Source organism: Odontomachus brunneus, unplaced genomic scaffold (assembly GCF_010583005.1).
Source record: "Odontomachus brunneus isolate Ranch 3 - 2012 unplaced genomic scaffold, Obru_v1 Obru_scaffold_096, whole genome shotgun sequence".
Classification (NCBI taxonomy): Eukaryota; Metazoa; Arthropoda; class Insecta; order Hymenoptera; family Formicidae; genus Odontomachus; species Odontomachus brunneus.
In genome coordinates, this window is record NW_022639546.1 from 492,548 (window position 1) to 506,840 (window position 14,293).

General features: G+C 39.0%; 5 protein-coding genes across 5 annotated transcripts in view; 2 read left to right on the plus strand and 3 right to left on the minus strand.

The window, feature by feature from the left end:
* LOC116848524 (CB1 cannabinoid receptor-interacting protein 1-like) overlaps nucleotides 1-6,236 on the minus strand; it is a 12,750-nt gene extending 6,514 nt beyond the window's left edge. Inside the window, exon 1 of the mRNA XM_032824707.1 lies at nucleotides 5,821-6,236. Coding sequence (XP_032680598.1) covers nucleotides 5,821-5,996 — 176 coding nt within the window. The 5' untranslated portion in view covers nucleotides 5,997-6,236. The remainder of the gene's footprint in view (nucleotides 1-5,820) is intronic.
* The window catches only part of LOC116848519 (RNA polymerase II-associated protein 1), a 22,993-nt gene extending 15,038 nt beyond the window's left edge, over nucleotides 1-7,955 (plus strand). The window contains exon 11 of the mRNA XM_032824700.1: nucleotides 7,812-7,955. The gene's annotated coding sequence lies outside the window, so the exon portion shown is untranslated. The remainder of the gene's footprint in view (nucleotides 1-7,811) is intronic.
* LOC116848525 lies at nucleotides 5,998-6,990 on the minus strand. Its single transcript, XM_032824708.1, has 2 exons — nucleotides 6,709-6,990; nucleotides 5,998-6,378 (listed from the first exon to the last, which is right to left on the minus strand). The coding sequence occupies exons 1-2, from the start codon at nucleotides 6,755-6,757 to the stop codon at nucleotides 6,008-6,010; spliced, it is 420 nt and encodes a 139-aa protein (XP_032680599.1). The 5' UTR covers nucleotides 6,758-6,990; the 3' UTR covers nucleotides 5,998-6,007.
* Nucleotides 7,123-9,855, minus strand: LOC116848521 (phosphatidylserine decarboxylase proenzyme 1, mitochondrial). Its single transcript, XM_032824705.1, has 5 exons — nucleotides 9,681-9,855; nucleotides 9,351-9,591; nucleotides 9,032-9,265; nucleotides 8,665-8,953; nucleotides 7,123-8,516 (listed from the first exon to the last, which is right to left on the minus strand). The coding sequence occupies exons 1-5, from the start codon at nucleotides 9,704-9,706 to the stop codon at nucleotides 8,041-8,043; spliced, it is 1,266 nt and encodes a 421-aa protein (XP_032680596.1). The 5' UTR covers nucleotides 9,707-9,855; the 3' UTR covers nucleotides 7,123-8,040.
* Nucleotides 9,856-9,961: 106 nt separating this feature from the next.
* LOC116848522 (cdc42 homolog) lies at nucleotides 9,962-14,008 on the plus strand. The gene is made up of 3 exons (XM_032824706.1): nucleotides 9,962-10,725; nucleotides 10,955-11,166; nucleotides 12,095-14,008. Exons 1-3 carry the CDS (start codon nucleotides 10,326-10,328, stop codon nucleotides 12,395-12,397), a joined length of 915 nt encoding a protein of 304 aa, XP_032680597.1. The 5' UTR covers nucleotides 9,962-10,325; the 3' UTR covers nucleotides 12,398-14,008.
* The last annotated feature ends 285 nt before the right edge of the window (nucleotides 14,009-14,293 follow it).

The window sequence follows — 14,293 nt, forward strand, 5'->3', positions numbered from 1 at the left end:
ATATATATATATATATATATATATATAATAAAAAAGTTATATATATGCAGGTTTTTATGAGGATTTTTTTTTATTCTTCTTTCAAAACAGCGGTGTTTGCACAGCAAGTTTGTTCCAAACTTGTTTTGAAATAAATCATTTATTTGAAACAAATCATATGTTTGGAAATAAAGTATATTTGTCAATATTGTATATTAGTCATCGAATCTGTAAAAAAAATTTAAATTTTTTTACATATATAAAATTAAAAATTATGATGAATTGTTATTTACATATGTGCGCTTTTTACTTAAATTATGAATGTATAATTTTACTTACTAATAAGGTATCCAATATCCACTGCTTTCAATAACTAATTTTATTCTCCTTCTCATGGAATTTACCAAATTTTTTATATAATTCTTGTCTCTTTTCAGTTCATTCCAAACTTCATTAACGTGCTGTCGTAGTTGGTCTTTATTCCTGTTTTCACCAGCTTTCCATTTTGATTATATCCTGGCTCACACATTCTCAATGAGATTTAGATCCGGAGATTTTGGTGGCCATGTAATCTATTGAAATCTTAGGTTTGCTTCAAACCAAGCTTGAACCAATTTTGAAGTATGAACACCGTTGTTGTCGTGGACTATTTTTATTATAGGGTATTGCTGTTCTGAATATATTATCCTTGCATTTGGTTTCATCACTTTTTCTAAGATTTCCACATATTCCTCAGCATTTACCCGCGACAAAATTTCAACAATATCCATCAATTCACGTGACGTCATCCCAAAATCTAATTACAATTCTACCACTGTGTATGGATGGCAGAACATATTTTGGATTTAATTGCTCTCCAATACTTTTCTCGTCCATCCAAATAATTGCGTCCCATTCTTCTTATGGTCTATTTACATTTTCTTGCGCGAAAGCGACTCTTCTTCGTCGATGTTCTTCAGTTAGTGCAATTTTTCTCGCCGCTGGCCTCGACACAATATTTTCTGCTTTTAAGCGACGTATAACTGAATATTTTGAAATATTTATTCCTGCTTCCTATATAATCGTCGTAATTGAAGAAAATGGATTTTTTATCACCGCTTCAATAATTTATCTTCATCTTCTGTAGTTTTTCTATGATCTTGAAGCGCATCCATTCCTCCTAAATGAAATTTTCGTATCCAGCGGGAAACAGTTTGACGTTTGCATCTCACTATCTTAGCTATCTCTATTTGGTTTCGACCACCTTGATGCAATGCAACTATCCGTGCTCTATCCATTTCACTTAAATTTTACTGCGGATGCCGATGCATTTTTCTGTCAACTGATATTTTTATCAATATTGACAGCTTTTTCGATATATTGCTATGACAAACAAAAGTTCTGTTCACAGTTTGACTATAAATTAGATTCTTTAATGTTAATAATTAATGTTTAAATATATTTAAATAAAAAATATATATAATGCATACTTTCACAATTTGAAATTAGCTTATATATTATTAAGAAAAGATGGAAACAGCAAGCAGGATATGAAAATATTTATTATTCGCAATTAATAACGTATTAACATACGTCTATTAAAAACATTAAACATTATTAAAAGCAGAGACCCTTTGTGTCTGTATGTGTATAAATTTATTATAATTTTGTATATTAGCTTCTTACTTACCTTTTTTAACATTCTTACTCTTCTTCTTCATTAACATTCTTCTTTAACATTCTTCTCTCTTCTTTCTGATTACGCGTTACACGTGAACGGATAATCTTCTGATAAAAACACGTATGTATGAAACATCAAGCTGTCAAAATGTCACTTCTATTTTGACACATTCCCACTTGTCGGATGAATCAACAATCATGAAAAACGATCAGCTAGAAACGGACACGGTTGGCCAAAACTTTCTAGTGACTATCGATCTGGGGAATAGTATACACGGGAAAAAGAAAAATGCACATAACCATAGATATTTAATTATGAGCAATGCAGTTGTATCATTCTTGTTATCTGGTGATGATATGGGATTGATATGATTCAGTGACTTTGACGCATCAACTATGTCAATAGCTCTGCGTGATCTTGTTGTTGCAACCAGAAATCGGTTGGAATAACATTTATCAGGGATATCCTCTGGTGGGAGCAACCAGATCTCGTCATTGCTGCAGCGTCAGCCAACTCAGCGATTGTTGTGGTTACAGCAACCACATGATCAGCTGTTGCGTATTTTACTATTGGATCACAAATTTATATATTATAACAATATTGTTTTTCCCGTGTACATATCGCATGGGAGAGATTTCATTCTCTTCCAGGTGACACGTCAATCCCAAGTCTACTCGCTGATTCCGACTTCGAATTGTCCGTATAACAATGCGTGCAGCATGAGGATTGGAGAAAACCGAAACCTCGTCTTAATTGACGGTTTACGTGATCGAAAACAAAGTCAGTACCAGCTTCCTCGGTGGCCTTTGACATTCTTCAGTTCATCTGGCACGATCGCGCATTATTATCATCCGCACGGCAACGTAATTGCTACCGGCGTCGCAATTGCAACGATTATTCGTAATGTGATATTTATCGGCGCTCGTGTTACGGATATCGTAATAACGGACGATAAACTCAAGCCCGTGTTGGATTCATCCGCATCCGACGATACATATCCATTACGGGCAGCATGTGATCGCGCCGTATCTATCTACAAAAAAAGAAAATGTCATTCATCGCGTCTCAATTATTTCGACAAGAACTGTGTTGCTGGGATCAATTTCATCAGAAAACTTCTTATACACATGAATTAAATTTACAATAGCTACTTAGATACAGGTGTCCAAAGTTTAGAATCAGATTACAATTTTACTGAAGTTTTCATTTTGTTTTATTAATTTTTTTAATTGAACAAAAATGAAAATCGCACAAACTGTTCAAACTGATGTCCTTCGGCTATGATATATTGCGCACTGTGATTTAAAGTAGACAGAATAGTTACACGAAGAAACTTGTGATTATTTTTTGTCTACCGACATGCATCATTAATATCTTATATTAATGCAGGTCCAATATCTACTGGCTTTCTATGTAAACCAAGTTTTTTTTAAATGAAATCGTAACTCAGTTCTTAGATTTGAAAGCCTGTATCTAGTATCGTGAATGTTATTTATATTTATAAGAATTTTTTTACTCCAATTGATCTCAGGAACTTTCTTAGTACGTACAATTCTTCATTGGATACTCGGCACATTTATACAAATTGAACGGCTGTTTGCAGACGTTGCATTTTGCACGGGGTTGCCTATCATCGATCAACCGTTTATACCGGCGTTGCACTTGTAAATGTGCAACGGCTACCGTGTAAAATCACGATCGATCCTCCGAGACGGGAGCGCAAGTTTTGCAGTTCAAGGCGACACGTCCTTCTTCCGCCGTTGCGGAGGAATCGTCGCACCTGGTGCCACGATTCACACGTAGGGCGAGAGACCGCCGTCGGTCGTGTCGGTTTTCGAGGAGAGCTGTCTCGCGAGTTCGCGATCGCACGCGGCTCTGCCGCCTATCTCGCGACAGATCACGTATGACGTAACGTAACGTGATTTCGCTCCACAAAGCCGTTCTCGAGGGATGAGCAAGCGGGTTGGCGCGACGTTTCCTGCAGCGATGAACTTCACCGGTTAATTGCCACCCGTATAAATCAATTGTCCATATTCGGCTCGCCGCAGCCGCTGCTGTTCGCTTGCGCGCTCTAACTTTCCGCAACTCTCGTTCGTATTAATCCTTTAAGCTCTTGACGCGCTCTAGGACTCAAAACGATACCTCTACTTTCGCATGTGGGTCTTCAATTTGAGCGAAATTTTCATGATACAATAGAATTTTCGCATAAAGGATCGTCGTGTAAAATTACCTAATAAATAAGGAATATTAAATCAACAATATTAAATCAACAATATTGATTTTGTGTGTATCTCTTCAACACATACACATTTTCGCTTGATATCTTAAAATATTTCAATAATATTACCGCGGATAACATGATTTTTTCTAAGTATTAAACAAAAAACAAGTGTTAAAAAGTGTTCAAAATTAAAAATCGAAGTAAAATAAAATACCTCCTTCTTATAGACCCTATTTTATTTGGATCTTTGAATATTGTGGAAATTTTTTAAAAATATTAAAATGCTGAAATTACTCGTAATGATATTGATACAACGTGAGAAACTACACATTAGAAAACGTTATATGCTATTGATTATCGTTGCAATAACGTTCTATCAATAATTTTTTGTTCACTGGGTAGAATTCTCAAGCCATCGCATAATTTCTCTTCGAAACTGACATCTCTCGAGTCACATGTCGCGTTGTGTACTTCAAGAGATGTTAATTTCATTTAGATCGTGAAAGCTGTCCAATGAGTATTAATTTCTTTGATGGCATCATCTGTGAGTCTGGCAGTAAAGACGTTTGGTGGAATTAAATTATCTAATTTCTATATCTCGAGGGAGATTTCTGTAGACTCCAATACACGCATAACAGAAGTAAGATATCTCGCGCGCGCGATTGGTGGTTTCTTTTCTGCGTCGAGTAGTTTTCCACCATACTTAGCACGGTAAACGTATCATGCGCGCATTCGGCAGTCAGGTTTATTTTCGGTTTATTACGACTAAATTGGCACTATTAGCGATTCTGTATCCGAACATATAGCGAGAAGTCGTAATCCTCGTCCCTGGAGCACTGGAGCTCTCGACGTTGAAATTTATCGCCGGTTCCGCGCTCCATCCTCGTGCTGAAGATGATCGTATAAATTTCTGATAAACCGCTACTAGTCGAGTGGGAATTTGTCGTGGTGAAATTTATGGGCCCCCTGGGACAGAAGTCGGATTGCGTTCCTTTTTATTTATTTGAATATCTCGAAAAATTGAATAATTCAATGTTAGAACTGTAGATTACAGATGAACAGAACCGTATACACGGAATCGATCGTGAGTTGTCTCAAATTTGCAGTGTACGGCGTTTATTTTCTCAGTACTTACGCGTGAATCTTTACTCCTGAGTTACAGGACGATTTCGTTAGGATATTCGAGGAACACCGATTCCTCGCTTCACTCTGATTTAAGATACGTTATATATATCGAAGTTTTACTCAATACATTTCTACTAGCCTGCTATAGTAATAAATACTAAGAATGAATTTCCACTGCGACAAAACGCGAGTAAACTTTTCTGTTTCAAAATCTACGATAGAAACGCGATAGTTCAAATATGTATAGTTTGATTAATCCGCTAAATCTTAAATATATTAATAGCCGTTATTTAAAGTTTGTCTCACATAAGATACTTAGATTTGAATTTAGAGTTGATATGAGTTTTTCAATTGAAGTACATGATATACATGATATTGTATCAATAATTTCAATTCAACCGAAAAAATTCACATCTAACTCTAAATTCAAATTTGAATATCTCGCTTGAGGCAAGTATCAAGTAACGTCTATTAAGGCTCCTGACCTCTCGTTGCGATTATCTTGATTTATAACGCCATAAACAAGGAAATACCAAAATTCCTGCAAAGTACGTCGAAATAAAGAATTTCGGGCATGCATTTCCTCGCATCTGACGTCATCCATTAAGAGTTCCGCAGCGAAGGACCAGGAGTTTTAATACGAGCTACTTTTCGCCAAAACAATAAATTCCAATTTGTTGTTTAATCACGAGATTATTGCAACGCAGTCTTATTGTTCTCCTAAAAATCTTGATTGAAAAAATAAACAAGCAAGCAGAAAAACGAACAAATATGATACAGTCCCTGACGAGGGTCCTGCCGAATACACGTATAATTGCACATTTACTGTACTCACTGCAGCAGTTGCGGCGGCTTGAAGCTGATATCGAGCCGGTAGGTCGTCTCGCAGCTCAGCTTCACCGTCTTCAGCTGTCGGAACCTGGCGGAGGTCTCCATTTTACAATACACCGGCCCAGCGCCTGGTTCCCTCCTGAGGGACAAGGTCACGCGAAAATGTCCATCGGCCCCCATTTATCCGCCGCTTAACCCCATAATCCACCAGAGAGTCTGCTGATGAGAGAATGCACTCGCGTGCCGCGAGCGTACACGCGGTACCACCACCAGGGTGTCACGGCGTCTTCCCCGACGCACCGGCGAATAAGTACTATCACGGCGAGCAAGCGAGAAGACAAGACGGTGGTGCAACCTGCCTGCGCCGCGGACGTCGCGACGCTTACTGATCCGCCAGGCGCTTTGCAACTCCGTATGTTCGCGCCGACTGGCACCTTTTTCTTATACGGGCACTTTCCTCCCTTTTCCCGCGACCAACGGCCGATGTAGCTCTTCCTCGTAGCAGAGGAAGGCGAGTTCCTCGTAGCAGTATGATGAGGATAATAATAATGACGATGGAGGTCTGTTGAAAAGGATATATACGATATTCGTGCATATATATTTGCACGATAATATTAGTACAGTAGAATTTAGACGATTTATGTTCAAGCAACATGGAGCTAGATCAGTAGACTGAGATTCACGAGAAAGATAAATTTGCATTTAATGTGAAAATGTTTTCTTTGAAAACAAATCTAAGTCGGTACGAAGATATTCGTAAGGAAGACAAATTCAACTTTGCGTTACAAAATTTATATGAATGTTCTTGAAGTAACGTTTAGTTAATTCAATTTTCTCTTAAAGTAAGTAAAGAAAAATAATGTCAAGCATATGAATGAAAAATTTAACTTGCCTTTTCTGTAATATCTGTTACTTTTTAGTTTTAATGGAACGTGTGACATCGTCGATTATATAGCTTATGTCGAAGACTGTACTATGTACGAGCTATGTACGAAAGTGCTTCTAATAGTTACTGCTTACGTGGTGCACAGTCGGATAGGATAGGAGGAGACTTACGGCTTTCTAGATCTAGAACAAGGAGAATTATCAGGTTTGGTTAATATAAGACCATAGATGATGGAAATTGACCGTAAATGGTCAATTGGTATGAAACTGAATTGGGACGACTAATGAAGATAATAAAATATAGAGTGCGGAGAAAAAGAGAGAGAGAGAGAGAAAGAGAGAGAATGTAACGAAATAAATTTATCCAGACAAAAAGATCGATTATTACTATTATTATTTGATATTACGTAAAAATGCGATGTATTAATTGAGCCTTTTATTATTCTGTGCATCTACATTACAAAATATATATCTATGCGATTGAGAATTCATGTTATAATCAAAACCGATTATCTGCAAGATCACATTTACCTAGCATGTCGAGGTGAATGAGGTTGAAATGGATTTTCCAGAGATACCGTTAATATTAACGATACTGATCGTGAAAATGCTCTCGCTATAATAGGATCGTCTCGAAGCTGACGCTTCGTGCAGGGAATCTTAAGATATGCGACGCGACTATTACTTTCTGGTTTGAAAAAGCAACTAGAGCTTTAATTGAGGTAAATGTTTCACCTGACGGCCTTGACCGGCCGACTTAACTAGAAAGATCGATTTGCCGCGCAACTAAGAAAAACGGTTTATGATCCGACCTCCATCGGTAATAACGTACAAGAAGTGAAGGAAATATTGTTCTCACGTATTAAAATGGTCCCACATATTCTTTCTACGTTTCTTCTCGTAATTACGTAAAGCTCGGCATACATACGCGCATGTATGTGCCGTGAAAGTTCGTTTGCCGTGTAAGGGCTAGATGCATTGTAATAAGTACACGTTTAACTGTGCCAAACCTATTATAAATCACCGTCTCTTTCGCGTGATACTCGATATCGCGCGATTGAAATAACGAACAGGCATGACCTGGTGAGATATATTTACATGTAATTTCAGATAAATCGCATGGCGATGATGATTTTCCCGCGCACGAAGAGCCATGTACAATAGTAATCGCAAGATCGATACTTACATATTCGAAAAAAAATAGTCTCCGAACTGCCCTTTACTCTATCTACATCTCGAGTTTGCGTAGGGACGCAAGATCGTGCCACGTGCAGGTACGTCTTTGATTTTTCAATTAGGATTAAGATAAGAAAATAGTTCCTATTTCTATCACTCTGCTTTACACTTCAAGCTTTCCTATATCCTTCCAGTTATATGCAACATCTTTGATTAAGTGTCTCCGCATAGTCCGCATAGTCCGCTTCTCGTGGTCAGCCTCATGCTCGGAACACACACTCAACGCCTGACCGACTTTGATGGACTGGCCAACTTGCAGACAGAACTGAAAGTCCTGCGGTGCCTCGAACAGGAGCACGATCGTAGAACCAAGCCTGAACTCGCCGAACAGTTCACCTTTAGCTATGCGCGTTCTGGTGAAACATATGTCCTTTGAATACGCGGCGTTCGACCATCGCGCCTTGTTGGTCGCTAACTCTTGATCGCAGTAGACTCTTATCGAGCCCACATTCGTTGCCCCGATCGCCGCATACGCCATAAAACCGCCCGCCCATTCTCCGATATACACGACTCGCTCATTCAAGGAGAATAGATTTGGCATGTATTTGAGCACCGTTGGATTAACGCTCAATAATTTTCCTGGAAAAAAAACAATTAGCGTGAGAATTTGTTGGAGAAACCTCAACATTTTATCAAATAAATCTCAATAACTATCATCAAAACAGAATTTATTTAACCGCCCTAGTAGTATTACTGCAGTAATAGTTAAGAGTTAAAAAACGTGTACCTGGAAAATGCCGTCGAAATTTAACATTCCAATCAGTTGGGCTGTGAAATCGGTGGTAATCACCAGGTGCCAAGTAAATAATTAACTGATAAAGCCTGTTGTCTGGATTCTTTAATAGTGCATTAACATAATCGTCTTTTTGCTCAATCCTTTTTTCAATTTGATTCACTGGGAGATCGTTTGGATCACCCAAAAAATATTTAAGATCATAAGTCACTCCTTTGACTTGTTCCACGCGGCAAGAGGTTACTGGCCCAAAGTAAAGAACTTCACCATCTGCAGGTGAAGTCTAAAAAAGATATTCATTGATTGTATTGTTTTTGTTTATCTAAAATTTAATTGGGATATAACGATTATAAGTGGTTACCATATTCGTATTTTGAGCAATCGGTCTGGCATTGCTCTTAAGTGACCTCACAAAAAATTCAACTAGACTCGGGAAGGTTGATAAGTCCAATTCTACCTCATCCTGATTAACACCAAACATTTTACCAAAATACCCATATATTGCTGGCCTTAAACTGACTGGTAAGTCGATGCTGGTCAGCCAACCTCCTATCCTGCTGGTTACTCTCAGCGGTAAGCAACAATAGCATGTTACCTATATAAAGAGAACTTACTTATTTTACTTAACAACATTCTATAATAAGTATCATATCTTAATTTTACACAGATGCATCATTTACCATAAAATCATTCAACAATTCCAGCTTGTTGTCTACGTCAACAGGATATCCATGTTGATGCAAATATCTCCATTGTGTCACAAGAACTGTTGAGAATCCAATTCCAACTGGTATATATAATCGCCACATTCGAGCAACATTTTTTACAGGCTCCACAGCAACGCTCGACATACATCTTCTGATGGAATTCGTTGAATATCCCTGCCTTATCCTCAGCGTAGAATAGAAATGTTGGTATCCTCTGAAACAAACATCGAGAGGTTATGTTACAGCAGAACACTGCAAAGATCAAAGCGATTGAGTTACACGCGAATGAAAGCAAGAACACACCTAACGAGGAAGCCTAGCTTTCTCATACTGCTGGTTCCTATTGACTAAAGCGAAGAGAGGACACAATTTCGAGCTTGTACATACAATGACGTTTCACGTGAGTTTCATATTGGCACAATTTCAAAATCTTTCAAAACAAAGTGGCGGGGAAATTTCGACGCGCGCTGCGCATCCACCTGTGCGCACGTGCAACGACCGATGTCCGTGGCGTGCACTAGGAGACGGGGGCGCGAGGTAACAGGTGGCTCCGCGTCGCGGCAGGTGAATTGTCGATTCGGACTTTTTTTGTGCGACCGACCACGGGCACGGGCTCGCTCGCCAGTTCCCATTGTTTTCCGCCGCTTCTGTGTGTGTCTCGGCCTGCTCCTCTGCCTCTGCCTCGGCCTCGACCTCGGACTTCGCCAACGACGTATCGCATCACGTAGGTGGGATTGCACCAGCAGGTAGACGGAGTTCGCCCACCCTATGACGACGGTGTTCCTAGAAGAAGCATGACGTGCCGCTTCGTGATGCGACATTGCTCCAGGTCGGCAGTCTGAGAGCAACGACGACGGCCGCCGCGGCGGCGCCGAGTAGCAGAAGCAGGAGCAGGAGGAGGAGAAAGAAGAGAAGGTTATACGTAGGGTCCGCTGTACCCGCGTCCGCATGAAAGGTCGGAGCTGCGGCAAAATCAAGAGCGAGACAATGCCGCCATCCTCGCACACCAACTGGACGAGGCCGCTACTCAAAGGCGGACAAACCATGCAGATGCAGGCGAAACAGCAGTCCACGACAACAACGACGATGACGACGGCGGCGGTGATGGCAACGACAACGACGTCGTCGTCGGCGGCGGCGGCTGCTGCTGCTGCTGCTGCTGCTGCTGGTACTGGCGCCAGTGTCAGTGTAGCTCAGAATCAAAACGACGCAGCGACGCCACTCGACAAACGGATCAAGGTGGTCCTGGTGGGTGACGGCGCCGTCGGCAAGACCAGTTTGGTGGTCTCCTACTCTACTAATGGCTTCCCGGGAGAATATGTGCCAACTGCTTTCGATAATTATAATGGTACATATGGTTTTGGATACAATAATGCAATTGGAGTGTGCTCAGAGTAGCAAATTGTTTATTTTGTTCCTTATCTTGATAAAATCTTTTGTTCACAAGTATCTAGCTGCACTGTTATCTTTTTCTTACTTCTGTATTGCATGATTTTTCATTCTGAGCAAATGAATAGAGTATATTGCTGTTGAATCATTTCATATCAATATTAATAGCTCTGCAACATTCATTTCAGTGGTTGTTAATGTTGATGGTCAGCCACTGAATGTCCAACTGTGCGATACAGCAGGCCAGGATGACTTTGACCCTTTGCGTTCATTGTGCTATCCTGAAACTGATGTGTTTCTAGTTTGCTTCAGTGTTGTATGTCCTTCATCCTATCACAGCGTGGCTTCTAGATGGATTAATGAAGTGCGGAAATACTGCCCAAATGCTCCAATTATCTTGGTAAGATTTGAATTCTACAATTATATTTCACAATCAAAAATTGTATCGCAGTAACATCATATTTCCTGCAAAATTTAATTTATTATAACGTTTTCTTAACAGTATAGTATTCATCATAATCATACAACTAATAACTGATAACAAAATTGTAACATAATTATTGTAATTTATATCTAATATTATTTAATATAAGAAAAATATGATATGATTATTATCACACATAGTTTATCTTACAATATATAAGGTTTAAAAAAAGATATTCTCAAGACTTACAGAATGGATAGTTCTCACTGTTGATAGTTCTGATGTTGAGTAAAAAATATTTAGTAAATATAATAGGTCGAAAAAAACCAACCCTTTCAGAATTACAAATGTTTCTGTTCAGTTTTGATAACACAAGTTATTTGTATGCTTGGTGGGTAAGCGAACAAGTATCTTGCCATATTATTACTTTATTATTATTTTGATGTTTAGAGAGAGATGTGTTCTTTTTCATAAATTTCTAATCTTTGAATCAGAATTTTATTTTTACACAATATTATATATTATCATCTTGCTTTAATATAGTGTAGTCATTTGTCTTCATAATCAGTGATTACACAGTGTCCAAGAGACGCTGTAGCAAGAATTCTCTCAATTATGTCGATTTATTCTAGTTGGAAAATAGCAGACATGCAGTTCATGTCTTATCAATGGAAATATTAGCTGCATGATGTCTCTATATAGGGAGATATCCAAATTGGAAAATTCTGTAATATAAAGATGTCAAGTGTGTATAGAAATGAATAGAGGACATAGAATAGAAAACATTTTTTATTCAGTATACAATGAGTACTATCTACCTTGTAAGTCTTGAATCTTTTTCCTAACATCTTTTTAAAAATTAATGTATCACAATTACAATATGTAATTATGAATTGTATCTCAGGTAGGAACAAAGTGCGATCTGAGATCAGACGTACGTCTGATGCTACAACTTGCCAGATTCGGCCAAGCGCCGATCACCACTATCCAGGGTCACCAGTTAGCGCATAGGCTAAGCGCTGTAAATTACGTGGAGACGTCTGCGTTGACGCAACACGACCTCAAGGAAGCCTTCGACCAGGCGATAGTCAGTGCCCTCAATACGAGGCGCGGCGGTGCTAGTTTACTATACCGGCGTAGGAAGCCGCCCCCGCTGTGGCGTAGATGGTTGTGCTGTTGGGGACGGTCGTCTTCGAGCGAGACCTAAACAAGATCCTACGTGATAGACTATAACTTCTTTAGAATCCCTCTGTGATCATAGGCGGCTGTCGTCCGCCACTGTCAGAATCGCACTCGTATGCATGACGTATTTGATAGCTACGTTCTCTCGTTGACGATTATCCTGACAGGTAGAGAGCAGCTAGTATTTTGTTATTTAGATTTTAGATGAGCGGACAACAAAGTCTTGTTTCAGTTCGCGCGACGATTGCGCGAATGAGCGACTAAAAGCGACGTGTCTTGGTATTGATCGCTCTGGCCAAGTCTTACTGGCCGTTCTGACTTCTACCAATAGATCCGTCGCGCACAATCAAGTTAAAATGACAACTCTTGAGTACGCGGCGCGACGTTCTATCGCAGCCGAATTCACCTTCGCAAGTCACACAGAGCCTTCGATCATTTTACATGTTTCCGCACGTTTTACGCGTACGAAGTATAACAAACTGCCTAATAACGCCCAAGGTTACGACGTTTACAATGTCATGCAGCATCGTGCCAGCACTAATGACTCAGCAGCAGCCTAACTCGCGCAAATCGATGATGATCTGTGTTCGAGGATTACGCGACGCTTTTGCGCGACTTGCGAATATCCCGAAGCTACGTCGGGAGCACGCGGCACGTGATAAATGTTAGACGAATCACGACAGATGACACACGTTCTGACAGACGGAGCGAGCGCCGCCCGTAAAATTCCTGAAGCCGCACCCGGCATAATTTATTATAATATTAATCGTATTAATCATTATTTTTGTTACTAGCATGTAATTGGCTACTCGCTGGTTGTGATTTTTGTACGTAATATCTGTTTTCATTGTCGCGGTAAGATCAGTTCTTTACTGCCTTCCCGCGCCCTCCCCCTCCCCCAGCCCTCTCACCCTTCGAGGATAATTAAGCGGAGCCATCGCGCCCCTCTACGACCACACGTGGCGTATAACAATTGTATATTTTTTACTTGTTGCGACGACGTGCATATATATAAATATATTTATTTTTTAATATCTCTTTGATATATATACATATATGTACATCGGTATTTTAGTAGAAGTAAAAAGTAGCTTTAATCGCCATTCTCGCAAACCTAGTGACATCACACCTATATAAATACATGGACATAATTTATATGCGAATAATATAAGGCTACGGTAACGGAGCAATGATATTTCGTATAACATGTTTTTTATATAAATTTATGTGATGTAGTAGTGTTTGTACGAACGCGATAGCAGTAACAATATAGGAGAAAATATCAAACGCGATAATATTATAACGAAGAGTGTAGAGAGATGCGCGCGAATAGACCCCGACGTTAACTCGACGATCCAGGCGCACTCGAAGTCGGTAGAGAAAAAAAAACTCGCTGTGATCTTACCTGAAACTGTCTTCTGAAGGTTCTCTGTATGTCACATACGGAATTGTGTATGAATAAGACTGCAGATAAAATTCAAAACTGTTCTGCATAATGCGTAAGCTTAACTCGCTGTAACACTTGGTTTCTATCAAGGCGCATCAAAAATAAATTGTATATAAGTATTTATTCATCAAATACGAGAACCGCCTCTCTATCATTTGTGATATATTAAAAGTCCGTAATTAGCGATAATATTTTTATCAATTTAAATTTCCCTACACTTTGTGGAATGTTATAAATCTGTTTGTGATCTCAATTTTCATGTATATTCTTTACTTTTATATTCATAATTTATATTTACCGTCTTATATTTTACTAAAAAAAATATCGTTAAAAAACATGTATATTAAATGTATATTGAACATAATTTGTACGATAATACATTATTATATATCTAATATAAATTCGTTCATTTGAATAGTAGTTTGACTTTCTGTTTTATCAAAAGCAGATATTTCGGGAGAACTACTATTCCAC

Excerpts from the sequence above, each read along its gene's own strand:
- LOC116848525 (XM_032824708.1), bottom strand. The coding sequence starts at position 6,757 with ATGTCACACGTTCCATTAAAACTAAAAAGTAACAGATATTACAGAAAA. Across the intron at positions 6,379-6,708 it reads TAACAGATATTACAGAAAAG|ACCTCCATCGTCATTATTAT; the intron begins GCAAGTTAAATT and ends CCTTTTCAACAG.
- LOC116848521 (XM_032824705.1), bottom strand. The coding sequence starts at position 9,706 with ATGAGAAAGCTAGGCTTCCTCGTTAG. Across the intron at positions 9,592-9,680 it reads AAGCTAGGCTTCCTCGTTAG|AGGATACCAACATTTCTATT; the intron begins GTGTGTTCTTGC and ends TGTTTGTTTCAG. Across the intron at positions 8,954-9,031 it reads TTGCTCAAAATACGAATATG|ACTTCACCTGCAGATGGTGA; the intron begins GTAACCACTTAT and ends TATCTTTTTTAG.
- LOC116848522 (XM_032824706.1), top strand. The coding sequence starts at position 10,326 with ATGAAAGGTCGGAGCTGCGGCAAAATCAAGAGCGAGACAATGCCGCCA. Across the intron at positions 10,726-10,954 it reads TGCTTTCGATAATTATAATG|TGGTTGTTAATGTTGATGGT; the intron begins GTACATATGGTT and ends CATTCATTTCAG. Across the intron at positions 11,167-12,094 it reads CAAATGCTCCAATTATCTTG|GTAGGAACAAAGTGCGATCT; the intron begins GTAAGATTTGAA and ends ATTGTATCTCAG.